The sequence below is a fragment of the Kryptolebias marmoratus genome, linkage group LG12 (assembly GCF_001649575.2).
Source record: "Kryptolebias marmoratus isolate JLee-2015 linkage group LG12, ASM164957v2, whole genome shotgun sequence".
Classification (NCBI taxonomy): Eukaryota; Metazoa; Chordata; class Actinopteri; order Cyprinodontiformes; family Rivulidae; genus Kryptolebias; species Kryptolebias marmoratus.
In genome coordinates this window covers 15,388,852-15,414,910 of record NC_051441.1, presented here as the reverse complement: position 1 = coordinate 15,414,910, position 26,059 = coordinate 15,388,852, and the positions used below count along the sequence as shown (strand labels likewise).

General features: G+C 45.3%; 2 protein-coding genes across 3 annotated transcripts in view; one reads left to right on the top strand and one right to left on the bottom strand.

The window, feature by feature from the left end:
- Window positions 1–13,656, top strand: flii (FLII actin remodeling protein). Its single transcript, XM_017416791.3, has 31 exons — window positions 1–148; window positions 2,392–2,502; window positions 3,898–3,969; window positions 4,096–4,176; window positions 4,268–4,515; window positions 4,600–4,703; window positions 4,787–4,962; window positions 5,080–5,237; window positions 5,339–5,423; window positions 6,916–7,063; window positions 7,151–7,281; window positions 7,442–7,549; window positions 7,679–7,783; window positions 7,954–8,133; window positions 8,226–8,308; window positions 8,485–8,559; window positions 8,767–8,850; window positions 8,949–9,120; window positions 9,628–9,735; window positions 9,855–10,046; window positions 10,626–10,724; window positions 10,823–10,912; window positions 10,989–11,128; window positions 11,216–11,477; window positions 11,611–11,765; window positions 11,858–11,918; window positions 12,005–12,133; window positions 12,295–12,401; window positions 12,486–12,591; window positions 12,676–12,741; window positions 12,826–13,656. Exons 1-31 carry the CDS (start codon window positions 86–88, stop codon window positions 12,958–12,960), a joined length of 3,834 nt encoding a protein of 1,277 aa, XP_017272280.1. The 5' UTR covers window positions 1–85; the 3' UTR covers window positions 12,961–13,656.
- Window positions 13,657–13,705: 49 nt separating this feature from the next.
- Window positions 13,706–26,059, bottom strand: part of llgl1 (LLGL scribble cell polarity complex component 1) — a 31,744-nt gene continuing 19,390 nt past the window's right edge. For both annotated transcript variants that reach the window (XM_025006025.2, XM_017416749.3), the window contains exons 9-24: window positions 25,448–25,602; window positions 25,117–25,337; window positions 24,477–24,544; window positions 23,591–23,756; window positions 21,036–21,140; window positions 20,501–20,793; window positions 20,132–20,282; window positions 19,903–20,041; window positions 19,003–19,316; window positions 18,724–18,915; window positions 18,564–18,636; window positions 17,961–18,075; window positions 17,480–17,544; window positions 16,430–16,565; window positions 16,247–16,329; window positions 13,706–15,150 (exon numbers count right to left, since the gene is read on the bottom strand). In XM_025006025.2, coding sequence (XP_024861793.1) covers window positions 16,251–16,329; window positions 16,430–16,565; window positions 17,480–17,544; window positions 17,961–18,075; window positions 18,564–18,636; window positions 18,724–18,915; window positions 19,003–19,316; window positions 19,903–20,041; window positions 20,132–20,282; window positions 20,501–20,793; window positions 21,036–21,140; window positions 23,591–23,756; window positions 24,477–24,544; window positions 25,117–25,337; window positions 25,448–25,602 — 2,272 coding nt within the window. In that variant the 3' untranslated portion in view covers window positions 13,706–15,150; window positions 16,247–16,250. The remainder of the gene's footprint in view (window positions 15,151–16,246; window positions 16,330–16,429; window positions 16,566–17,479; window positions 17,545–17,960; window positions 18,076–18,563; window positions 18,637–18,723; window positions 18,916–19,002; window positions 19,317–19,902; window positions 20,042–20,131; window positions 20,283–20,500; window positions 20,794–21,035; window positions 21,141–23,590; window positions 23,757–24,476; window positions 24,545–25,116; window positions 25,338–25,447; window positions 25,603–26,059) is intronic.

The following is a 26,059-nucleotide window of genomic DNA, read 5'->3' as shown; positions in this document are numbered from 1 at the left end:
GAAGAAGTAGCCCCTCCTCTCTCCCTCCGTTTGGACCAAAATAGAGACAGTTCAGGGTTGAGAAACTGACTTCAGCTCGTCAGAAATGGCTGCCACCGGAGTTCTTCCCTTCATTAGGGGGGTAGACCTCAGTGGGAACGACTTCAAAGTAAGGATTTTAGGCACTTTTTCTCAGTTTTAGATGAGAGTGTCTCTGCCTGCGGGTGTCCCGAGCTACGCTGAAGCTGCTCCAGAAATGCGACTCGGCAACAAATGGCTGAAACAACATGATAGCTCGGAGCAATGGGCGTTAGCCAGTTGTCAAATTGACGAAGTAGCTGTTCGGTCTCGGCCACCACCGGCGGGGTTTTGTTTACAGAGAAGTGTTTATGAGCTTGCTTAGCTGTTAGCTCTTGTTTCGGACGGTTAGCTACGTACTAACGTCACGACACCCAGCTAAGTGTCAGGCTAACTTTAACTGTTCGGGTCAGAAGTACAAGTTGGGATGTGACTGTCATCGGGCGTTTTAATGCGATAAAAGCTGGGGCTTAAAATGAACGTTTCATGTCTTTATAAGACTTGAGTTGCTGCTTTCGACACGACAGCTCCTGACAGCCCTTTTGTAGGTCAACATCAGACCTGACAACCTGGTGTAACCCGGCAGATTCAGGCGAAAACTGCGGATAGTTCAGGTTTATTGCCTGAAGGTTTTATTTATTTTTTAAATCATTAAAGTCATCTGTTCGTTTATTTTCTTAGCGCAAAGCTAAATGTTACTCAGTGTTACTCTATCATATTTATAGTTCTTGGAAAAAAAAATAGTTAACTTGTTAGCAGAGGATAACAAATTGAGTTCTTGAACCACATAAACAACTCTGACTGCGTTTAGCTAAATGTCTTATTTTCTTTATTGTCATATAATGAGCCACAAATTAACCACGTAACCACTGAACTTACCTAGATACAATTATCTTTGTTTAAAACTGTTATAATAAATGTAAACATTTTAGAGAAACATTAGCTGGAGGTGAAAATCATAATTACATCAAACAGTCAGATGAGGCACAAAATGTGGCCTTACACTGTGTTTATATGACACTTACCATCCGCTTTATTGGATACACTTGTTCAGTTGCTTATTGACACAAATAGCTAATCAGCCACTCAATACGTTAAGGCATGTGAGGAAGAAAGGGGATTTAAGCGACTAAACGTGGTTGTTTGTGCCAGACAGGCTGCTCGGAGTGCTTCAAAACCTGTTGATCTGCTCGGATTTTCACTCACAGCCATCTCTTGAGTTTGCAGAGAACCGTCTGAAAACTAGAGAGTATCCAGTGAGCGGCATTTGCGTGGACAAAAAAAAAGCCTCGTTGATATCCCAGGAGAATGGCCAGCCTGGTTCAAGATGACATGAAAGGCAGCGGCAGCTCAAATAGCCACTCGTTACAAACAACGGTCTGCAGAATACCATCTCTGAGCACACAACATGTCCAGCCTTGAAGCGGCTGGGCTGCAGCAGCAGACCGCAGTGGGTGACACTCCTATTAGCTAAAAACAGGAAACTGAGGCTAGCGTTCGCACAGGCTCGCCACAATAAGAGATTAGGAACAATGTTGCCTGGGCTGGTGAGTCTCTGTAAGCTCTGGAGGTGGTTGTGTGTGAACATCACAGTAGATCAGCAGTTTCTGAAATAATCAGACCAGCTCATGTGGCACCAAACAACCATACCACATCTAAGTCCCCTTTCTCCCAGTGAGTATTTTGAATCTCAGTTCGAGCTTTAACGGGTCGTCTTCATCACGATGAGATGCCTAAATGTCCAGAGTTGCTGCCTTCTGATTGGCTGATCAGTTGTTTGTGTTTGAGCTCTTGAATAGGTGTACCTAATGAAGTGTCCAGTGAGTGTGTTGTAGGTGCTGAATGTCATGTTGTCATAAAGGTAAAATATACAGAGACAAGGACTTTGAGTCTGTGACGCCTCACTTTCAAAATCCTGAATGTCAACAATCCTGGAGAGATAAATCTGGACCGTAGCTGAGCAGAATTTCTCTGGGTTCAGTCATGCAGCTGAGAAACGCTACACAGATTTCAACTCTGTGATGTCAGTAAAATCAACACATATGATGTCAGCGTTTTATCTTGTGTGTGTGTGTATTTGATGCTGTAATTCTTTAGGAAAATAAAGTGTTGTTAAAATGTAAAATGGTAAAAAAAATAACTTCACATTTCAGGAAATACTGTTTTCTCTTCATATATCGGTTCAGTTGGTTGTATTAAAATGTCAGAGTCTGCAGGGTTGCTTTAAACTCTTTTTACTCACTTCAGTCCTGCTCCACCTAATTAAAACTTGTTGTCTGGGATTTATCTCGTTATTTTTTTCTGTTCACCTCTCTCCTGTGTCTGTCCCTCCAGGGAGGATACTTCCCTGAACATGTCAAATGTATGAGCAGCCTCCGATGGCTGAAGCTCAACAGGACAGGACTTTGTTACCTTCCAGAGGAGCTGGCCTCTCTGCAGAAGCTGGTGAGACATTCTGAGCTGATTTTTCTAATTCGCAGATATACACATGGTGATATTGGTGTCTGTTACTGCAGCTATAACAGGCTGGGGGCTTCTTGTTCTCTCTGTGTCTCTGCGTGTTCCTCTGGATGTTCTGACTTCCTACAGCACTGCCATATTGTTAAAAGCCTATAGTGGTTGGCCCAGTGTCAGCTTGAATGGCCTTCAGCTTCCCACAGTCCTCTGCAGGGTGAAGCAGGAACAGCCGATGGCTCCAGCATTCATCTGTTTTTATCTCATTTTTCAGCTCAGTTAAAATTTTTATGCCCTTTAACACAAAGCTTTGAGAACGACTTCCTTACCTCGAAGATGGAGAAAATAATAAAACTGTCCCAGAGCTAAAGAGTCTCAGAACTGCCTTAAACCAGTTCTATCTGTATGATATATGAGGACAGTATTGTTTATTTTTGTCCATATCATAACAAGTTTATTGTTTGTGCACATCACAATCAAGTAGATTAAAATATAAAGATGAATTCAAGCAAGACATTCGAGCAAATGCTAATAGAAGGGTGGGATGTGTAATAGTAAATAGCAAGACTAGCACATAGTGCAGAACCTATAGTACTGATAGAGAAAACATTTTTCTTTAAAAAGGCAAAGTGTTCCAGTCAGCTTCCTTTCTGTTCTGTCAGTGTTGTGCTGAACAAAGCACCCATTTCACCCTTGCTGCAGTAATTGTTGTTTTATGGTGCATTTCATTTGTGCTTGAGGACACCCCCTGAAGGTCCCTGACCAACTTGGACCTCAGTTTGTGTCTCATTAGATCAGTCCCACACACACATACACACACACACACACACACAGCTCTGCACAGCCTCTATGAGGAAGCGCGTTACTGCAGTGTTTTAATGCAGAAAAACACATCAAATGCTTGTGCTGTGAAGAAGCGCTAGCCTGGTTTTTGAGCCCAGGCTTACTGGTTCTCCGACTTGCAGCTGGAACTGGGATCTGAGTCCTGATTCTGAGGCGAATGGAGCCCGACGTTCTCGACACAGTTATGTGGCGTCACGTTGAACATCACTGTGCCGCCCACAGATGTGCCTGTTAAAGTGTTTAGTACGCTCAGGCCCGGTCAAAGCGGTACAACTGAACGCTCTTACCTCCTATAAGAAACTATAAACATCTTTTTATTCATGATGAACATGTTACTGTTGGTAGTGATCACTATTACCCTTTTTAAAATGCTATTTTAATGCACAGAAATAGTAAATTATGTGCTTTTTAGTTCAGATCATTTAGTTTAGTTCCAGCTGAGCTTTAACACATCGGTGACATCTACAGCTTAAAAGGAAAAATCTGTGGCTTTATTTATCTTTTGCTGTGTTGGTTATCAAATATCTATTTTTCCTTCTTCAGGAACACCTTTCAGTGAGTCACAACAGCCTGACCACGTTACACGGAGAGCTCTCCGGCTTACCAAACCTCCGGGTAACTCACACACATTTACACTCGTTGTTTTTTCTTTCATGGATGTGGCTGAAAATATTCCAGTCCCCGCCCGCGACCTGTCTCGGTCTCGTAATGCATTTTAACAGCGCTTCATTTTGTGTGCAGGCGGTGGTAGCCAGAGCCAACAACCTGAAAAACTCTGGAGTCCCAGATGACATCTTTCAGCTTGAGGACCTGTCTGTGCTGGTATTCGACCTCTACAAACTCTTGAATTACACAAGAATGTGCTCCCTCTTCTTCCAAACTAATCTCCAAACTTCCCCCTCGTCTCTTTTAGGATCTGAGCTACAATCAGCTGACGGAGATCCCCCGGGACCTGGAGAACAGCAGGAACATGCTGGTGTTGAATCTGAGCCACAACGGCATCGACTCCATCCCCAACCAGCTGTTCATCAACCTCACGGACCTGCTGTACCTGGACCTGAGCGACAACAAGCTGGACAGCCTGCCGCCGCAGATGAGGCGCCTGGTGCACCTGCAGACGCTCATCCTGAACAACAACCCGCTCATGCACGCCCAGCTGCGGTAAACGGAGCAGACTTTGTTTTTTGCCGGTTTTTTGTCACACTCCGCTGAAACGCCTCGACTAATAAGCGTGTGTTTGAGCAGGCAGCTCCCAGCCATGGTGGCGTTACAGACCCTTCACCTGAGGAACACCCAGAGGACGCAGAGCAACATGCCCACCAGCCTGGAGGGCCTGACGCATTTAGCGGGTAACACACGCACACTTCTTCGGGCTTTTTACGAGTTTGCGCTTTCTGCTTTCTCATCCTCCTCCTCGTCCTGTTTTTCCCAGATGTGGATCTGTCCTGTAACGACCTGACTCGGGTACCGGAGTGCCTCTATTCGTTGGGCAGCCTGAAGAGACTCAACCTGAGCAGTAATCAGATTTCCGAGCTCTCCCTGTGCATTGATCAGTGGACCCAGCTGGAGACGCTGAACCTGAGTCGCAACCAACTCACCTCTCTGCCTGTAAGAACCGCAGCTACACGCATCTCTACAGAGAAGCTTTGTTTTTATTTTATTATTTCTAACCTAAGCGGCGTTGATTAAAACTGAAAGTCTGAGCAAACGCTTCTCACTCTCCAGTCTGCCATCTGTAAGCTGGCCAAACTGAAGAAGCTGTACGTGAACTCCAACAAACTGGACTTCGACGGGCTTCCTCCGGGCGTGGGCAAGCTGTCCAGCCTCACCGAGTTCATGGCCGCGAACAACCACCTGGAGCTCATCCCCGAGGGTCTCTGCAGGTGAGCTCTACGAGCAAAGACAGCAAAAGCAGCAGTGAGATTTTGAAAGGCTCCTAAAGTGACGAACCGGAGCCTCGTGTGGTTTTTCTCTCGCCGTTCAGGTGCGGCAAACTGAAGAAGCTGGTGCTGAATAAAAACCGCCTGGTGACGCTGCCTGAGGCCATCCATTTCTTGACAGACTTGGAGGTGAGACACTGTAATAAGGCACCATAAAATCTAACATTAAGGGTTCTTTACAATCTCTAGATTAAATGTCAAATTAATGTAGGTTTATTATAACACAAAGTCAAGCTGGAGACAAATGAGAAACTATAATACATTTTCCTTTTTATGCTTGGAGAAAGGAAATGTACCGAATCAATTAATTGTTTTTATTTAGATGCAGGGTGGATTACTTTAACGGCTTCATTCAAGCTGTTAAATCAGTGAAATTCAATCATTCAGAAACTGAAAAGTCTTGATAATGTTCTTCACTAAAGTCAGATCTGCGTCTGGAAGGGATATAAGTGGATGATGTGATTTTTGCTTTTCCTGCAAAACTGGGCAGAAAATACAGCGAGCTCATTGTCCTGTTGTCATAAAATTTAAATTATCTTATCAAATGCAGAGTGTTTCAGTTTACCGAACGTTGGCAGAGATATATTAGTCAGGGTCTAAATATAATAACTGTATATGTTTTACAGATTTACACATACAGATACAGATTTTTAACTTTACTTGAGGAATAATTGCCACTAATGTTGGTTTTTAAAGAGGCAAGGTTCCTGAGGTTTTGAAAAGTTATAGTTTATAGTTATAGTTTTATTTTGATAAATGTGGAAAAAAAAGAAAACAGTGTTAACAAACATTTGTTTTCAGACGCTATTTTTAATGCTTTTTATAAAATGTAAAAATCCAAATTTCTAGAAATCATTAGTACTTTGTTTTTACATAACTTGTATATTAAAGAGGAGCAGTCATCATTTATCACATCAAGACTTGAGTTTAACGTTTAAGCCTTCACTATCCTTGTTTTTAAAAGAAAGAAACACCTTAAAATGATTTGATTCAACCCCTTATTTATGGGATTTGATAAGAGCTTTAATTCCACACAGTGAGAGAACGCAACATTAATACAACCAAGCAACAGAATCAAACCTTTAATGAGACTATTTATTTCCTACCAGGTAGCCCAGCTCTGAAACATGCAAAGCTTTTTATATTTAGCATGACTCAGAACATAGTTTATTAAATGTAGATTATTTTTTATTGAAGACCTGGTATCAGAATTAGAAGTTAATTAGTAAAACTGCAAAGCTTTTAAATGTATTTGAAGTGTACAGATAATAAAGCCCCGCCATTGTAGATTTAATTTAAATTTATATACATTTCAATGTCAAATATGGCTTACAAAGTGGACTAAATGATGAAATGAGAAGCCATATCCCGCTGAGCCGTCTTAAAATAACGTGATCTCCTCCCAAAACGAATCCTACTGCAGCGTGTTAAACAGAACTGTAGTGGATGGAAGCAGGTGAAGATATTTTAGGTTTCAGGTGTGGCTTAAATGTTTGTTTGTTTTTTTAAACTGAATGGATCGAACAGGAGTGACGCAGACACCGAGTTAACACGGAGACGTTTAGGAAGCAAATACTCTTCTAAAACACACGTGAAGTTCTTTATTTTTCTCTGTTTTTAGATCCTAGATGTGCGTGAGAACCCTAACCTGGTGATGCCTCCGAAACCTGTGGACCGAGGAGCGGAGTGGTACAACATCGACTTCTCCCTTCAGAACCAGCTCCGTCTGGCCGGAGCTTCACCTGCTACTGTAGCAGCTGCAGGGGGAGGTGTGTGTGTGTGTGTGTCACCTAGTGTTTTGAGTATAACTTGTACATGTGGCGAGACGTTGAGTGTGTGTCCGTGTGGTTGCCCAGGATCCAGCCCCAGAGACCACCTGGCGAGGAAGATGAGGCTGAGGAGGAGGAAGGACTGCTCTCAGGACGATCAGGCAAAGCAGGTCCTGAAAGGAATGAGTGACGTTGCTCAGGAGAAGAAGAACATGGAGGTAAGAGCCCTGCAGAGGAGCTGAAGGGATTCTCGTTTTAGAAACTCATCCTTTTTCCTGTGGTCTTTGTTGTTTATCATTTGTCTTTTAATTCTGTTATTTTGTTCATATTTTACTGAGTGAAGATAAAAAAAAATTAGGAAATCTGCTAATTTTGCAGGAAAACGGGGATTTGAAATACGGTGATTTGAAAGTCCGCCGCTGGGACAAGAGTCTGGAGAAACCTCAGCTGGATTACTCCGAGTTCTTCCTGGAGGACGTGGGACAAGTAAGGAAGCTGAATCGGCTCCAAACGTTTCTCTGTCCCTTCTACTGCTTGTTTCACACATTGTGAACTGAGTACAAAAGTCTCCAGTTTGGATGATGTGTGTGTGTGTGTGTGTTTTACCGTCTGCAGATCCCAGGCGTAACAGTGTGGCAGATAGAGAACTTTGTTCCCATCCAGGTGGACGAAGCGTTCCACAGCAAGTTCTATGAGGCCGACTGCTACATCATCCTCAAGGTACAACTCCAAACCTGCCATCTTGGCTCAAACATTAAAGGGCCTAGCATTCTGAGCTCCGAGTACTTGTTGTGAAGGACTCTCAGCTACTGCTGCCGCAAATTCAGCTCAGTGTCCGTCAAGCCGCCAGTTTTGGGTTTTTACTAAAGCACATTTCTGCGCACTCGCAGACCTTCCTGGACGAGAACGGAGCGTTGAACTGGGAGATCTACTACTGGATTGGTCAGGAGGCCACGCTGGACAAGAAAGCAGGCTCGGCCATTCACGCCGTCAACCTGAGGAACTTCTTAGGCGCAGAGTGCAGGACAATTCGAGAGGAGATGGGAGATGAGAGCGACGAGTTCACCGCCGTACGTAGAAAGCTTTCAGCTGGGCTCGTCGCCCGCATCTGTCCAGACGAACGCCGCGTGCTTCTGACGGACATTTCGTGTCTCCCGTGCAGGTGTTTAACCACGAGATCTCCTACATCGAGGGAGGCACAGCCAGCGGGTTTTTCACCGTGGAAGACACACATTACCCCACCAGGTAGATGGAAAACAGAAATCTGAGCTGCTTCTTTTAACCTCAGGCCTTTTTAAATAGTTCCTTACAAACCTGAGTTGGGAGTCAGAGCTTCTGTCTGTTTTGAACCTTTAATATTCAGGCACCCAGTGGCGTGAGGTTCTGTTGTCATCAGGTTTTCTTCCTCTTCTGTGTCTCAGGTTGTACAGAGTTTACGGCAAGAAAAACATCAAACTGGAGTCGGTTCCTGTGAACGCCCTCTCCCTCGACCCTCGGTGACTCGAACGCACACTTCCTGCTTCCTACGCCTCATAAACACTTTACAACTGACTGCTTTTAAGTTCCTGGGTGTTTTTTGTCTTTGTTTGATTCAGTTATTGCTTCTTAACATGCCAACACCCTCCCCAGACGTGCTGCTTTATTCCTCCGATCTGGCGTCTGAGTTGTGGAGTATGGCTAAATATCCTGTCTCTCTTTGGCAGCTATGTGTTTTTGTTGGATAACGGGCTGGAAGTTTTCATCTGGAGAGGAGCCAACGCTACTCTGGGTGGCACGACGAAGGCCAGGTGGGCTAGGAGACGAGTTGCATTTAATGCCTTAATGACATATTTAGGCAAACAGAAAGAAAGCGGTTTTAACAGTTTGAATTGTTGTCATCCTCCAGGTTATTTGCTGAAAAGATAAATAAGAACGAGCGGAAGGGGAAGGCAGAGATCATGACCCTCATGCAGAACCAGGAGCCTCCGGGATTCTGGGAGCTCCTGGGAGGACAGCCGGAGGAGATCAAGAAGCACGTACCAGACGACTTCACTCCCATCAGACCGAAACTGTACAAAGTAAATATTTGGATTACTTCTAAACACCAGCGTCTGCAAACAGCTTCATCTGGAGTTGAAATAACACATCTAAGATGGCGGAAGGTGTAAACGAGCAACTCAGACTCATTCGCTATTTAATGGCACGTTTTTGAAGTTACAAGCAGCTGATTTTCACGAGGATAAATTTGCTGTTGAACTGGGAAACATTTATTACTCTACCATATAAATTTATAATAAGACACATTTTAAGTCAAAAATATGATTGTATCATAATGAAATATGGAAAAAAAAGCAGAATTTTAAAAAGCTCTAAAATGGTCAAAGCTGGACAGAGAGTGGTCTGATTGCAGGGACTTCCGAAATAATGAGTAACAGTGAATGATTAGAGTCTTTGAACGGCCGATGGAGGTAAAATTTAAGATATTAGGGCAGCAGAATAATCAACCAGTCGATCACTGGATCAGTTTGGTCTTTCTCCAACAGGTGGCCGTTCTAAATGAGATGTTGTGTTTATGTCTCCTGTAGGTGGGCCTGGGCCTCGGCTACCTCGAGCTGCCTCAGATTAACTACAAGCTGTCCGTCGAGCATAAAGACCACAAGATCAAACTGGACACGCTGCCAGAGCTCAGACTGGTACCTTTTATCTGCTGAAGACGAGAACTGATTAAAAATGACTCCAGGAGTCCTCTCTTCTCTTCAAGTCACTGCTGTCTGTTTTTTTTTTTTTTATTTATTTATCCCCTCCCCCTCAGGTCCAGTCCCTGCTGGACACCAAGTGCGTGTACATCCTGGACTGCTGGTCGGACGTCTTCATCTGGATCGGGAGGAAGTCGCCGCGTCTCGTCCGAGCCGCCGCCTTGAAGCTGGGTCAGGAGGTTTGCTCCATGCTGCACCGGCCCAAACACGTCTGCGTCATCCGCAACCTGGAGGGCACCGAGTGCCAGGTGACGTCTTAAAGCCTTTCCGTCCTCCATGAGAAGCCACGAAGTTGGCTCTGAGTCACGTGGTTGCATCATTTTTTGTTCTCGTAGCAGCTTCGCACGCCGCTTCTCGACACGAGGCCCTGACTGAACCGTTTCTCTCAGGGGTTTGCTCCAAGTGTCGTGTGATTGGTCAGATGTTGTTTATGCAGAAAAGCTGGCGAGCTTTAATGAAGTCATTCAGCTTCTGCTGCTCCTCTGAGAAGCTGTTAGAAAATACAGCCGACTTTCCAACTGTTCCAGCAAAACTTAGAAACCTGTGAACTTAAAAAGACCGCGAGGAGACACAGGCAGCTCTTCATGGCTGAGACTGTCTCAGTCTGTTTAATAAACTCGTCTGGTCGCAGTAAGGGAAGCTAAAATCTGCCTCATGGACGAAAGGTGTGCAGAAAACAAACCTCTTCCAACCACGTGACCACAAACTGACTTCTTGACGTCTTATGGAGTATGATGGAGCTCTTCCAGCGCCGTCACTCCAAACACTGCAGCTGCAAACCTTCTGTATTAAAGCACCTTTATAACAGTTCATATTTACTTCTTCAGGTGTTTAAATCCAAGTTTAAGAACTGGGACGATGTGTTGAAGGTGGACTACACCAGAGCTGCTGAGACTGTGCAGCAGAAAGATAACCTGCAGGGCAAGGTTGGAGCTTCTTATCTGTTGCTTTCAGAAACCAGAGGGGTGTGTGTGTGTGTGTTTGATATGTGTGTTAGCCTTTTCTTCGTCCTGTCCGCTCCCAGGTGAAGAAGGATGCAGAGCAGAAAGACCAGATGAAGGCTGACCTCACGGCCCTCTTCCTCCCTCGGCAGCCCCCGATGCCTCTCTCTGAGGTAGCCGTTTCTCTCCAGAGTTGTTTTGTTTGTTTGGATAAAGCCGACTACTGCAGCGCTGCTCTTACATTTCTAGGCTGAGCAGCTGATGGAGGAGTGGAACGAGGACCTGGACGGCATGGAGGGATTCGTGTTGGAGGGAAAGAAGTTCACGCGCCTGCCCGAGGAGGAGTTCGGACACTTCTTCACCCAGGACTGCTACGTCTTCCTCTGCAGGTTCACGCCTGGTTTTTAAACTGCTCCACAACAGTGCCCCCCCCAGAACTTACTCCCCGGGTCTCACTTTCCTCTCTGTGCTTTCAGATACTGGGTGCCCGTGGAGTATGAGGACGAGGACGAGAAGGAGAAGAAGGAGGGTGAGGGCAGCGAGGCGGCGGCGGCGGCAGGAGGAGGAGGAGGAGGAGGAGGAGGAGGAGGGGAGGGGGAGGAGGACAAACAGCCTGAGGAAGACTTCCAGTGTGTGGTGTACTTCTGGCAGGGCAGGCAGGCCTCCAACATGGGTTGGCTCACCTTCACCTTCTCCCTGCAGAAGAAGTTCGAGGCTCTTTTCCCGGGAAAACTGAAGGCAGGAAGAAACAAATTTGGATTTTGTTTTATTTGGCAACTTTCCTTTGTCAGAGAGTGCCCTTACAGTCCACAGTACCTGACTGGCAGTGGCTCGGCGTCGAGCCGAAGTGACGTTCTGTTTTGGTTTCCAGGTGGAGCGTATGACCCAGCAGCAGGAGAACCTCAAGTTCCTGGCCCATTTCAAACGAAAGTTCATCATCCACAACGGGAAGCGGAAACAGAACACCGACTCCGTCCAGCCCTCCCTCTACCACATACGCACCAACGGCAGCGCGCTTTGCACCAGGTAGACTCTCCCACACCAGCTCCGTTTCATTATTCAGTGAAGTCCTCAGGTTTTAATCTGCATGTTGTTTTTTTGATTGATTTATTTTTTAGGAGCATTCAGATCGGCACAGACTCCAGCAACCTCAACTCAGAGTTCTGCTTCATCCTCAAGGTTTGGATCCTTCTTTATTTAAAAAAAAAAAATCATTTAAAGGAGATCCCCGATGAGTCCGAGTGGATCATCCCTGTTCTCTGCAGGTGCCCTTTGAGAGCACGGACAACCAGGGCATCGTGTACACCTGGGTGGGCAGAGCCGCAGACCCCGACGAGGCCAAACTGGCCGAGGACATCATGAACTCCATGTTCGACGACACGTACAGCAAACAGGTCCGACTTGAGCCGAGTCCAAATCCAAACTTTCTGTTAATCTCAGTTTGATGGCTTGAAATTACATCTTCTGGCTGCTACTTTGGCTCGTTATAGTTGAAAAACCATTTTAGCTGTTCTGAGAGAATCTGAATAAACATTAGAAGACATTTGTCTCCCAGGTCATTAACGAGGGGGAGGAGCCAGAGAACTTCTTCTGGGTTGGAATCGGTTCTCAGAAAGCGTACGACGAAGATGCAGAGTACATGAAACACGCTCGGCTCTTCAGGTGAGAGGAACGGCACGCGCATTACCCACAAACCTCCCATCCACCGACATATTTGTAACGCGTTCTTCTATTATCTTTCACCAGGTGCTCTAATGAGAAGGGCTACTTCTCGGTTTCGGAGAAATGCTCGGACTTCTGTCAGGACGATTTGGCCGATGATGACATCATGTTGCTGGACAACGGCAAAGAGGTAACAGAAACATATATATATATATATAAATTTTTCTTTTAATTTCTTCACATCTTTGTAACCCCTGCCTCATTCCCTCCCCAGGTGTACATGTGGGTGGGCTCTCAGACCAGCCAGGTGGAGATCAAGCTCAGTCTCAAAGCCTGCCAGGTGAGGGTGGGGGACACTGTTTTGACAGATTTGTCCCGTTTGTACCTTACCTGCGTTATAACCCCTCATTTGTGCCCTGTTCAGGTTTACATCCAACACATGCGCTCCAAAGAAGCCGAGCAGCCGAGGAAGCTGCGCCTGGTGAGGAAGGGCAACGAGCCCCACTGCTTCACGCGCTGCTTCCACGCCTGGGGTCCCTTCAAGACCCCCCCGTCGTAGGCCGAACGCTACAAACTACTCCCACGCCGTGCTGCCATGTAGTTCTTTATTTTACCAGTAAGACATATCCGTGCCTGTCCTGCATTTCCACACAAACAGCCCAAGTAGGTAAAGTTCTTCAAAGCTGGGAAAAAAATCAGAGAAATGCAACAAAATGTGGCTTTTTTTTTTTCACTTTTTTAACCCCTTGAAATGCTTTGTGCTCGGTGCCATTCGCTCAGCGTCTGTAGGATGTTGAGTTAAACAAATATATTTTCATGTTCTTTCACCTAAATTTGCTTTTTTTTTTTACAGAGTTTGGTCACTTTTATTTATTCTCTACACGGTTTTTTGGCCAAAGACGTTTTTGTTAAGGTCAGGGATATAAGACAGGAGTGACTTTTTAGTTTTTCTTTGAATTTTTCAGGACCGATGTTTAAAACGTGCAATCAGGAGACACAAAAGTACCCATACTGTATTCTGCTGCTGCTGCAGGCTGCGCTCACTCGTACAGAGATTTATTTTCGGGAGGAAATAAGAAATTCTTTCCAACAAATGTAGTCAGATGCTCTTCTGATCATGTGACCTGTGTCTTCATTTTGTTTTGGGAGGGGGATGGAGGTGAGGGTGGATTGTGCACTTGCTCCTGATGCCACCTGCAGATGCTTTATTTATGTATTTTATATAGAAAAAAATAAAATTTAAAATGTCACGTTACACGTCTTCATCTGCTTCTTTTTACAAACAAACCAAACTGAGAAGAAAACAGAGTAAATACATTTTTATTAACATTCACAATTCAAAAACAGCCAAAACGCTAAATCAAATTAATTCCTACAAATGAAACCCGACACTGGAAACTCATCAACTGTGGGGTTAAAAAGTTAAATTATACCAGATGTAGCATGAAGTTGTTAATTTTGTTCATTCAGAACATCAAAAGTCTTTAATATTTAATGATTCCCGCCTGCTGAGCTACATTAATCTAAAGTTTTAGGCTCCGGTACGTTGATGGTGGTTTACAGTTGCAGACGTTTTGTAACGTTAAAATAAAGAAAAAAAAAACAAAGGTTTTAAAAATACTGCTGATCAAAGCGCGACTTGTAGGCAACGTTACCCAGAATGCAACAGTTCAGAGTGCGTAACACTTTCAGACTGACTTTGCAACACTTCCCTGAGTCCTGTCTAAAGATTCCCGTCAACATCGTCCACTTTTTATAGAGAAACTGCTGGGAAAACTTCATTTTTATCAACTTCCTGTTCTTTTGTTTTCAATCAGATTTGAGCAGAAAAAAATAAAACCTGAAACTATTTTTAACGTTGAAGCTGCGAGAACTGTCCGACTCTTTGTCTCGTCTCGCAGTCAGTCGTTCAGTAATACGCCAATATCTGGTCCCGACGTCTTCCTGTCTCATGGCACAAGGTCAAAGGTCAGCATCCCTCCGTCCTAGCTGCTTCCCTTTTAAGTCACAGTGTGATTCTAGTTTCTCCCTCTTAACTATTTCTCATTAAAATAGATTTACTTTCTCACATAGCAATACAAAATACATTTAGTCGTGACACAAACCTTCATTGTTCCAGTTAATTTCTTCAACAACAGATGTTCTGATGATGATCTATTGGTTCCTACGCCACCTCGGCCCACTGGTTGGCACCTAAATGAAGAGCGGAGATGCTACAACGTTCAGAAATAGTCAAATACTTCATTTGCTAGTCTCGCTTCTCTCAAAGCTACGATCCTTCCTCTCAGTCTGATTAAGTCAAGTCGTTCGCAGGGACCTGTTGTGGTACGCAGACCTCTGTTGCGCCCATCAATGTGGACCAGGAAAAAAAAAAGAGCCTTTTTGGAGACCGAGCGCCAGGTCCAGCTCCAACCCAAATCTCACGTGCAACGATGGGAGGGGAGGGGGACCAAGAGAATAAAATCAAATAAGAACAGTAATCCTACTGAAGGCTGAGCGGCGTAAAGGTGGAGCTCCGAGGCCGTCCGGACGCCACGCCAAGTTGCCCGAGCGGAGCGAGTCTCTGGGTGGGAGGCGCCGTCGCGTTTCCGAAAGTGGTTATGGGAGAAGAGTTCGTTCAGCCGGGACTTCTTCCCTCCCCAGCTTGAGCCGGGCCAACGGGGAAGGACAGACTCCACAGTGGGTTGATGTTTGTGGTCCAACACTGAAACCGGGTCCATTAAAACCTCTCGAACCCCTCCATGAAACACTGTTTGAAAGAAAAGAAAGAAGAAAATTAGTAAGCGTTCACTCCCTCCTATTTGATCTTTTCAAACAGAACTCAACGCCACAGGCATCTAAACATGCAGATTTAACTAACTTTAACAAATTACATTTATTTTTTCCTCACAAACATTATTCCTGATGATGTAAAACACTTTTAGTTTATCCCTCTGAGCACAATCTATAAATGTTCACTCTTAACAAAACAAAGCAGCGCTTCTGAAAATAAAACCAGCTCAGTGTGTTGTTTCTCTTCGGCCTGCAGTTTTTGGTTCTGCCACTAGAGGGAAGCAGAGAGTCAATGACGGGTCCGACTGCAAACGCAGATGGAAGCAGGAATTCTTTTATTTACGAGTTCAGAAAATGATGGACGATCCACCAGAACTGGAAGGTTTCTGAAGACATTTTGAAGAGTGCCAACGCAGCGCCTGCCTGAAATTCCAACATCCCTGAATGATGTTTCTGCTGTAAGGTGGAAAGAGGGCTGGTTATAATCGCTCGTTTCACCTTAAATCTCATCAGTTTTGGCTTTGTTCTACAATATATGGTGAACAAAAGGTCTGAGCCCTATTCCTAAACGAGACATGTTTTTTGAGGGTTTTTCCTCAAAGCTGCAGGTGGAGCAGGGAGCTGAAAAATCCTGACAAAAAACTAACTAATGAGTAATAATTAATGCCTTTAACAGACCTTGCTTCAATATTTCACTGCCTGTCAGGTCTGACGGCGACTTCCTGCCATCCAGCAGATTCTTTTGGTTCATCTCCACCATAAAACACACACCTTAAGAAGAAACCTGACTCCTCTGACTGCAGGATGGGCTGCTGATTGGTCAAGTGGGTTGAATGGGAACAAATGTGACTCAGTAAATCAGTGAACGTGCTCCGTCGGCCGAGGTGGAACGTGAAGGTTTGTTGTTGGAATGCAGAGCTCAGACAGAACCACGCTTTGATGTTTGCACACGCCAGACTAGCTCCATTAGAAACAGGTGTGTGTAGGTGTGTGTGTGTGTGTGCGTGTGTGTGCTCACACTGCTGAGTTCATGGGAGAAATGTATTTCAGTTGCTAACAAACACACGATCAACCTGCTCAGTTGATGAGGATGCCAGGAGAGCGTCCCTCCTCTTCTTTCATGTTCTTCAGATTATTTTCCACCTCGTCCACAGTCCTAAAGAAAAAAATATATATATTTGATTTGTTTTTATCTTCAAAGAAAGCGTATAAGCTGAGAAGACATTTTAAACTCGGCTCAGTGTGCGCCGCCTTACGTTAGGAAATCCCTGACGTCCTCCACGGTGAGCTCTCCGGTGGAGTCCAGGGTGAGGTCGGCGCAGCTGAGGGGGGAGTCCAGGGGGGTGTCCAGGATGGGGGACGACAGGGAGCTGGGAGGCTCCAGCGTTTGTCCTGAGGGGACAAACCCAGAGAGTCAGGACTGAAATACTGACATCTGCGAACCCTCACCGTCAGAAACAACTGGTAGCATTTGCCTAATAATTTTCAGTTTTTCAGCACTTAGACGAGAGAAACCAAACAAATTTAAACATTTAGGTGGTAATAAGTGTGTACTACACGACTAGTGCGGCGTCTAACGTGGGTGCTTTATTTGACAAAATACCAACCCAACTTCCAGCTGGAATATCAGAATATTTCTACCAGAAATGTTTATAAATATTGTTTGCATGAAACAGAAGGAAATATTTGGAGATTGGAGTTGTTTTTAAAGCAACAGGAATCCATTCTGGTATTTGTTTACACTTAGAGCTCCAGTCAGAATAAAGTTGTCCAAACTGAGGCTGTTCATAGAGCTATTTACAGCAGGTAAGATATTAACTCTTCATAACCCCCTTTAAAAGATCTGAATTATCGCATCAAGCATTACAAAAACTTGTTTACTACGAGTGCACATAAGTAGTGTTATTTAAGATAAATGCAGGTCTTCATTAATAAATTACTTAAACATTCTTAGGATGTTTTTCCTAAGAAGCACAGAAATCGGAGCAGGTGGAGTTAATATTTCAGCTGCGACACAAAGACGTTAAAAACACTCCGATGCCTGAATGAGAGTAGCCTATAACAAAATGCCAGATGAAAGTTTGACCGGTTTCCATAACAACCGCTGCTCCCTGCCAAACAAGGAGCTATCAGACTGGAGAGGCAACTGGGGCATGCTGAATGGTTATCATGGAGACCAGAGGGGGACCCCTGCTGGGCCTGGTCAGGGTTTTGAGAGCTTCAGAGACTTGTATAAAAAAAGAAAAAGGATGGGTGTGGGGGTGAATAAAGGAGGAGGAGAGAGAAGAAGAAATGCTCGGCCGTACCTTCAGCCTGACCCATCTGGGTCTTGTGGGTTCCGTTGGCCTGTGGCTGCATCGTTGTACCATCGCTGTGGAAACACACACACACACACACAGCATTTAGTTTGGCAACGGATAAGAGTCGTCATAAAGCATCATTTCTTTGGTTTGAATGTGCACTACAGAATCTTCAAGCCTGCAGAAAGCTCCGTGAGCAGAAGGACCCTGTGTAGTACATCTACTTATGAAGAAAACATTATTTTTGTCTAATTATTTAAACCTCAAGAATACTGAACGGATTTAATACCTCATGTTTAAGTCTTAAATCTGAAATAACTGACAAATGGTGCCAATGCTCTCATTGTTAAATAAAGGTTCGCTCCATATTAAAATAACACTTCTTAAGTGTGTTTTTCCCTCAGTGTTTCTGAATAAAGAGTGGTTCTTACAATCAGTGTAGTCAGCTGTGTGTGTGTGTGTGTGTGTGTGTGTGTGTGTGTGTCACCGGGAAATTGTGAGCTCCAGCGGTCGGTCCAGCTGAACAGAGCAGAGCGGTTCTGTCAGAACTTTGGCTGACAGGGAGAACCTCTCGTACTCCGACGGAGAGATCAGGTAAAACCCTGCAGAAAATTGAAAAAAACAAAACAAAAATAAATAAATAAAAGTCTAAAAATGCACCTTTGCGAAGCCTAGAGGTGTCACGGAGGATCAAACTAATATTTATTGATATTTTAGAGCAATGGTTCCCAAAGTTGAGGTTAGGATGTCGCCGTGGGAAGCAAAACACCAAGATGGGTGTCTTAGATAATCTCCAGAAACTGAACTATTCCTTCAAACATTCTAACTTTAAGTGTTGCAAAAAACAAAAACAATAGTCATGAAATCAAAAAAAAGTAGTATAACATGAGTTTAAGCAACTTGTGTTGTCATTATGTATTTATTTAATTTACTTTTTAATCAATGTCTGTGTAGTTTGACCAAGAAACAAGTCTTTCCTGTTGTTATTTTGGGGTCAGAAGCTGAAAGGTTTAGAGGATCATTATAGACCAGGAGTAAAGGATCTCAGTAGAAGGTGTTAAATGTGTGATTCTTGATCGGTCCTCCTCACCCTGCCCATTCTTGGAGAAGACGCAGGACGCGATGCCACTAATGTCTTCTTTGCGGATGCAGTCGTAACGAACCTAAAGACGCACGATGCAGAATTAAAAGTGCGTCAAGGAAACTCCTTGTAATACGTCTCTAATGCTCCGAGGGAGTTTCAGGCCTACCTGAGGCCGGAGGGCGGGTATGTTAAAGAGGTGCATGTCTCCCAGGTTGGTGAGGCACACGAGTGTGTGCTCGTTGTAGTCCTCCTGAGCGGCGGAGCTGAAGAGGACGAGGGCCACCTTCCTCACCCGACAGCCTTCGTGAGCCGTCAGCTTGAACTTGGTCTTGGCGCTGACTTTGGGGAGAGAGAAGACCTGGACGGAGAGCGGCGGAGGAGGAAACCCAGGATTTACAACTGTGACACAATCGATCTTTAATCCAGAGGTGCTCTGCTGAGTTACCTTTAGCTGCTCCTCCGAGGCGATGAGGACAGAGTGGGCGTTCGTCATATCCGGTGCGATGGCGAGGTCCTGCGAGGCTTCATACGGGTCCGGTAAGGGTTTCCCCCGCCCGTCCAGAACACATATGGACACTACCGGAGCCCTGTGCATCAGCTGGATCTCCTTCCCCAACACCGCCTCCACGCACGAGCTGCTCTCGCTCGCGCCGCCCCGCTCGCACGCGCGGCCCGAACCCACGCCAGGCACCTCCAGGGCGTAGGCATACACACTGCCCGAGTTGGTGCCGGCCCAGAGCGTGGGGCCGTGATGTGTACCTGATCAACAAACAGCTCCCTGTTAGAGCGACGGAAGTGATAAAAGACTTTCCTTTATGTTTCTTCGGCACTAAAGACTGATAATTCCCCAAAACAAATGTGCAAAAATACAAAACGGAAAAAGGTGTAGGGCTTAAATGAGTCATCAAGTAACTCAAATTTGGTTAATCCTCACTAATGTGTACTGGGGGACGGACGTTTCAAGCAAAACAACTTTTCTAAAATTACCGATAATTACTGACAAAAATGCACTTCTCCAAGCCCTGCACAGAAAAGTGGGCCATGTTTTCAAAAATAGTTCGTTTTCATTGCGACGGATTGGCTTACTGGCCACAAACACTCAAAATTCAGTGAGTCTGATGGGAAATTCGCCCATTTTCTCACTATTCTGAGAACCCACCTAGTCTCTAACAGCAGCAGGCCAATGAGATACAACAAATACTTATAACTTTACTTGAAATAAATCAGAATACATTTTTAAAAGGTAAAAAACATCCATGTAATCCAAGCGACTCCTGATAGTTTAGTGTCATTACCTTTAATAATTATATTTCAGTGAGGCTGTGACAAAAAAAAGCAAGCGTACCATCCCGTAGAAATGTGTCTGCAAAGCAGAGACATCTGACCACTCCGGACAGAGAGTCATCTGCTGAGCGGGGCTCGATCCTTCGCTGCACCGGGGCCACTTCCTCCTGCTCCGCAAGAGCGGCATTGGCCTCCTGAACCTTCGTACAGAACGTTATTCATGAACACAAACACTTCCAAAATTTAAGAATGAATCCATCTTCCTGCGGAGCACGACTACAATCTGTCACCTTGCTGGTGGGTGTGGTGATGACGCGTTTCTTTCCCGACACCCTGCTTTTGCGGATGCGCCTGAAACTTTGTCGAAGGGATTTTTTCAAAGACTTGACCCTAGACAGGGGCCCCTCCATCGCCAAGGAGTCATTTGGGTGCAGGGTGCACCTATGGGAACAAAAAGAAGCAGAGTTGTTGGCAACGCAAGAGGAAAAGAAATGCAAAAAACCCAAAGGCCATCCAAAAACTGCACGGCAAATTATTTTATATACGGGATGATGGGAAGGACAGTGACTCTGGCCTTTTCAATTCTCATCCTTTTCGCCACAATTACAGCAGAATAAAATTTAAAAAATGATTGGAAGCAGTAGCTGCGCGTCTCAAACCTTGCCAGCACAGAATTTCGCCTGTGGTAGTCAAAAAGGCCGAATCCGTGGCTCGTTCCGAAGGCGATCAGGTTCCACTCGGTGTGCAGAGCCACCGCCGTGACCGACGCTGGGGGCAGGCACTGCACCAGCACCAGAGGCTGAAAGCCCGGGGGGAACGGGGCGGGTTTGAGACGCGGCTCCAGCCTGCTGTGGCCCTTCCAGGTGAAACCCTCCCTGTCCTGCAGGAGGTCCACCACCGACACGTCGACCGAATGGTCCGAACGCTCGTCGTTAAAACCCAACACGATCACCTGCAGAGAGAAAAATGATTTAAATGTTTCAGCTGCTGACAAGTTATTTATCCTTAAATGATGCAGTGAGAAGCTTATTCTGTGGTGGGGAAAAGCCCATTCAGATACAACACTGTGTCAAAATGAAGATATTTGAACATCGCGTTACGATGAGAAAAATCGTCTTTTAACCATCTTCAGTCACATGAGCATCACAGATACGTCCACATACATGCGGAGGTCAGACTGAAGCAGGTGTTTACCTGTCCGGCGGTGCCAGCCACCATCAGCTTGTTGCTGTATTTGCACAGACTCATCTTCTGGATGCCAAGCCGGGGGTCATCGCTGTACGGGTCGAAACAGCCCACCTACACACACAGGTTCAATTTACTAGTAAGATTTATTTATAAAGCATTTCAAACCTACGTCACAAAGAGTTTGGTTTAAAATCCAAAGGAATAAATAGATGAAAACATTTGAGATCACAAAACAGGAGGCATGTAGGAGGTGAGCGCTGAGGGGAAAAAAGAAAGAAGAACTTTGTGAAAATTTACACCAGAAATTAAAGTCTTCTGTGAATCGCTACCTTATCGTGGTGGAGGAGTTTGTGTGCCTTAATGATCCCAGTAGGGTTTTCTATGGCACCCCAGGTGAGGGAGGCCGTCAGCTGAATAAGGTGTCCTGGGTCTTGTTAGCTGGTAGGACTCCAGAGGCAGCTGAGGGAGACCAGCAGGCGAAGCTGCTGAGGCAAAGGCTCGGGTGTGGGAGGAGTTCGGTGAGGTCTTGGATAGAGACTCTCAATCGGCTGAGAAGAATCTGGCAAAACGTCAGCCGGCTGAGGCAGGGCAAGCAGCACTTTACCAACACCGTGTATGGTGGAGGTGGGGGGGTGTCTGACCTCAACCAGTGATGTCATCAGGTGGTGGAAGAAACCGATTCTGTTCATGACTTTTATGGACAGAATTTCTCGGTGCAGCCAGGGGGTGGAGAGGGTTCTGGTTCGGTGGCCTCAGGATTCTGTCTCTGCTATTTGCAGAAGATGTGGTTCTGTTGGTGTCATCCTGCTGTGAGCTCCAGCTCTCACTGCATCGTTCGCAGCTGATTGTGAAGCGGCCAGGATGAGGATGAGCACCTCCAAATCTGAGACCATGGCCCTCAGTTGGAAAAGGGCGGACTTGTTGAGGTGCTGCTTCAAATGGAGCTGAAGTATCTCAGGGTTTTGTTCACGAGTGAGGGAAGAATGGAGCGTGAGATCGACAGACGGATCCCTCTTCACAGATCCGTTCTGGTGACGAGGGAGCAGAGCTGCAAGGCAAAACTATCTGTTTACCAGTCTGTCTAAGTTCCTACCCTCACTGATGGTCATGAACTTTGGTTAATGATCGAAGGAATGAGACTGTGGATACAGGCGGGCAAAATGAGGTTTCTCCACAGGGTAGCTGGGCTCTCCTTTAGAGACAGGGTGAGAAGTTCAGTTATCAAGGAGTGACTCTGCTCCTCCACATTAAGAGGAGCCAGTTGAAGTGGTTCAGGCATCTGGTAAGGATGCCACCTGGATGCCCCTCTATGGAGGTGTTCCAGGCATGTCCAACTGTGAGGAGACTCCGGACATGTTGGAGACACTATGTCTCTCAAATGGCCTGGGAACTCTTTGGAAGAGATGTCTGGGCCTCCCTGATCAAGCTGCTGCCTCCATGAACCGACTCCAGAACAAGCAGCAGAAAATAGATGGATGGAAATTAAAAACTAGGATGATCCCACAAACACACCACCTCGCCACCTTCATCCAACTTTGCAAGCTCAGCTTTAATTTCCCTTTTAAACTTGTAAAAAAAAAAACAAGTCTTTTGCATTCTGATTTTTGTTTGAACTCGGATCTTTCTTCTTCCTCGAATATCAGCGGCCCCTTTCTTCCCTAATCTTCCCCAAATGTGCCACGACAGCCCCCTGCTTTTCCTTCATACATGCTCAGCAAACACACACATCAATCTGTCCTTCGGCTTTTTCTTTCCCACACAAAGACAGAAACAGGAGGAATTCCAACAGGATCCCTCTCGCTTGGAAGCCGAGTCTTAGCAAAGCTAAAATGTAGGAGAAGCTGGTCTCTCTCTCTCACACACACGGAAAGCTGGGTCTGGTTTTCATTACAGCAAAGAAAAAAAAAAAAAAGGGAAGGTTTCTTCATCCCATATGAGAACCACATTCCTGAACATGCAGCTCTGTTACCACGAGATACATGAAGAAATGTGTGGAAAGAAACTTGGATGGAATGTAAAAATGGTAAAAGAAATACAGGAAAAAACCTTTAAGATTCATTCGCTCCTGTATCCACTGTAAAATGTTCTGCTTCCATTTGGGATCCAAACATCGCTCGCTATAAAGCCTGTTTTTTTTGTTTTGTTCTTTAATACTTGTCGAGTTCTTTGCTTCGTGTCCCATCTCCAATCTCCACTTCCTGTCTGCTGAAATTGCTCAAACTCTCCTCATGCAACGCTGCTTTCCATTTATGAATCAGCTCATTTGAATGCAACTCTCCACAAAAGAGGACAATTAAAATACAATCAGACTGCGGTTCCTCCAGAGTTGAGTTAAGCAACAAGAACAATAGGGTGGTTCTGTCTGAGGTCCAAACATATGAAAACCATCTGAGGAGAAAACGAGGCCGCAGATGTTGTGTTTAAGGACTGCGAGTGTGTGTGTGTGTGTGTGTGTGTGTGTGTGTGTGTGTGTGTGTGTGTGAGAAACAGACGAGCCGCGTTAACTCCCGCAGTCAGTAAAACATCTGACTTCAACTTGAAAGGATCTCCCCGAGCCTCACCTTCCTGAACGGAGGCCACTCCTCCTCCTGCTGCAGGTCGGGGTCGTCGCCCGGGTCGTGGGGGTCGTCGCAGTCGGTGTGGAAGACGTTGGCTGTGCCGAGTTTGTACAGAGGCGTGAGGGCGACACCGGACGCGTCCCAGAAACGCACCGTGCCGTCTTCGTGCCTGTAAACAACATTTCAACAACAAAATAAATAAATTATGACTGCACAGTTCTGTGTTTGAATGATGAAATCCAATGACAAAAAAATGACAAAATATTTAAACTACTTCAACTTTTCTTTTAATAGCATCAGGAATGACAATAATTTAGTCTGGCAGAAAAAATACGAGGATTATTAGCAAACGTGGAAAGTTTCTCCTCAGAAAGTGTTTTCAGCCCAGGAGGAACATATGAACATATGAAATCTCAACATGACGACAGAACCTGCTGTTATTGGCTCCGAAGGTTTGTCTGCTGTAGTTGGTCGAGTGTCCGCAAGGGCTTTTTATTTGTTTACTTCAGCCCTTGGTGAAGATTTTGTAAACGATATCTGGTGCGTGAAACATGATATCTACCACCCTACATCCAGACAGAAAGTCCCCAAACTTCAGCTTCTGCTTCCAGAGCAGTCGACAGATCATACAGTACGGGTTTCTGGGTTTTGACAGTCTCCATTTTTACCCAAAATGTGTTCGACTTACAGGTGGTCACAGAATCAGAGGTGGGACCGACTCGACCAAACGTTGATATCAGCAGGTATTTAAATCGAGGTGTCAGGATCAGATCAGAACCACACAAAAGAGGATTCTTTAAACTGAACTTGAATCAGACTGCAGAAAGCATCGGGATTGGAATAAATAAAAAAAAACCACCTCTGTGTGTGTGTGTGTGTGTGTACGAACCCTGTCAATAGCAGCTCTTGCTGTTTGGGTGGGGGTGCCAGGTTTTTCCCTCCACATATTGGCCAGCTCTGCACAAACAAAACAAAACAAAAACAAATTAGGATTCTAAAAGCTGCAGCAGTACATACACACACACACATATATACTGCTAAAATGTATTCCCTGTCGTTTGCAGCTCTTAGTCTCTGTGACACTGCCAGTGTCTCTGCGTCGGCCTCACACAGACAGACAAAGAGCTGTGATTTATCAACCTAACAGCTGTTAGTGTGTGTGTGTGTGTGTGTGTCTAATCCGCCACTGATCAAACAGCTGATCCAAGCTAAAAGACTCTGAAAGCCTTTAACTGCTTACACCTGCTCTTTAAGCTCACACACACACACTAATAACATGAATGCTGAGAGCTCAAAACAAACAGCACAAAGAGTTTATTTCTGTGCGTGCTAATAGTCCTGATGGTTATAGTTTCACTTCACCGGGTACAAATTTGGTCTGTTTCGAGCCTGAAACAGTAGCAGAGACGTCATGAACGTGTAGCTTCGCCATTTAAAAGGAAGGTTAAGCTGTTTACTATAGCTGAATATCCAGATTACATGTTTAAACCAATTGAACAAAAAAAATTTTTTAATTCATTACTTCTCACCATGTGCGTTTGCTGGCGGCCTCGTTGTGCTTTCCCGGCGTTTATTAACCTCTCCCACAGTTTGGGAGGGACGTTGGCGATGTGGCAGGAGCAGGTGATGGCTGAGGAGTGGAGAGGAGCGAGGTAGGGCGTCGGCAGAGAGGGCCATCCGGGTGTCTGCAGATCGATCACAACCAGCTCCTCCTCCAGTAAGACGACGAGAGCCGACGGGTCGTCAAACTCTGAGACGAGGGGGAGGAGAGGGGAGTTTAAAGATGGAGGATTCTCGGAGTGAAGCAGCGAAGAGTACGAATATACGCCCGAGGATACAGATCTGCGATGCTGGTCGGACCTTTCTCTGGCTTGATGCTGTGGACAGTGAAGAAGTCGATCACTCGAGATGTGAAGTCCAGAGTGACGTGCTCTTTGTCCTGCTGGACGGTCAGACAGTGGCGGTCACCATAGCTGGCTCTGGGCATGCCTCCACTGTACAGCAACACTGGTGAACTGGAAAACAAAGAAAAATCATATTACTCATTACAGTCCTGTTTATCATAAACTGTAAAAAGGTATTTTTCATAAGATTAGAACTTTTAGATGTAGGTTTAAATCAGTTCAGAGTATAAAGTCTTAATATATCAGAGCGTAAACATACAAAAAGACATTTAATTACAAAATTAAGCTGCTTTAACCCCTTATTGTCCAAGGTTTTTCAGTGTTTTGGAGCCATTTATTCATTTTATTTCCGTTTCAGACAATAAATCGGCTCCTGGCCTCTTTGTTTGTTCGAAGTAAAGAACCGCTCGCATCAGGAGGCATTAGAGACACCAAGCAGAGCAAAGAAAGCTGTTTCTAAGCAGCATGTTTAAAGAAAATGAGGCCATCTTGCTGGTGTAACTTAACAGGAAAAGAAACTGAGCACAAACATCAGTGTGAAGTTCAAGTTTCTCCCCCCCCCCCCCCC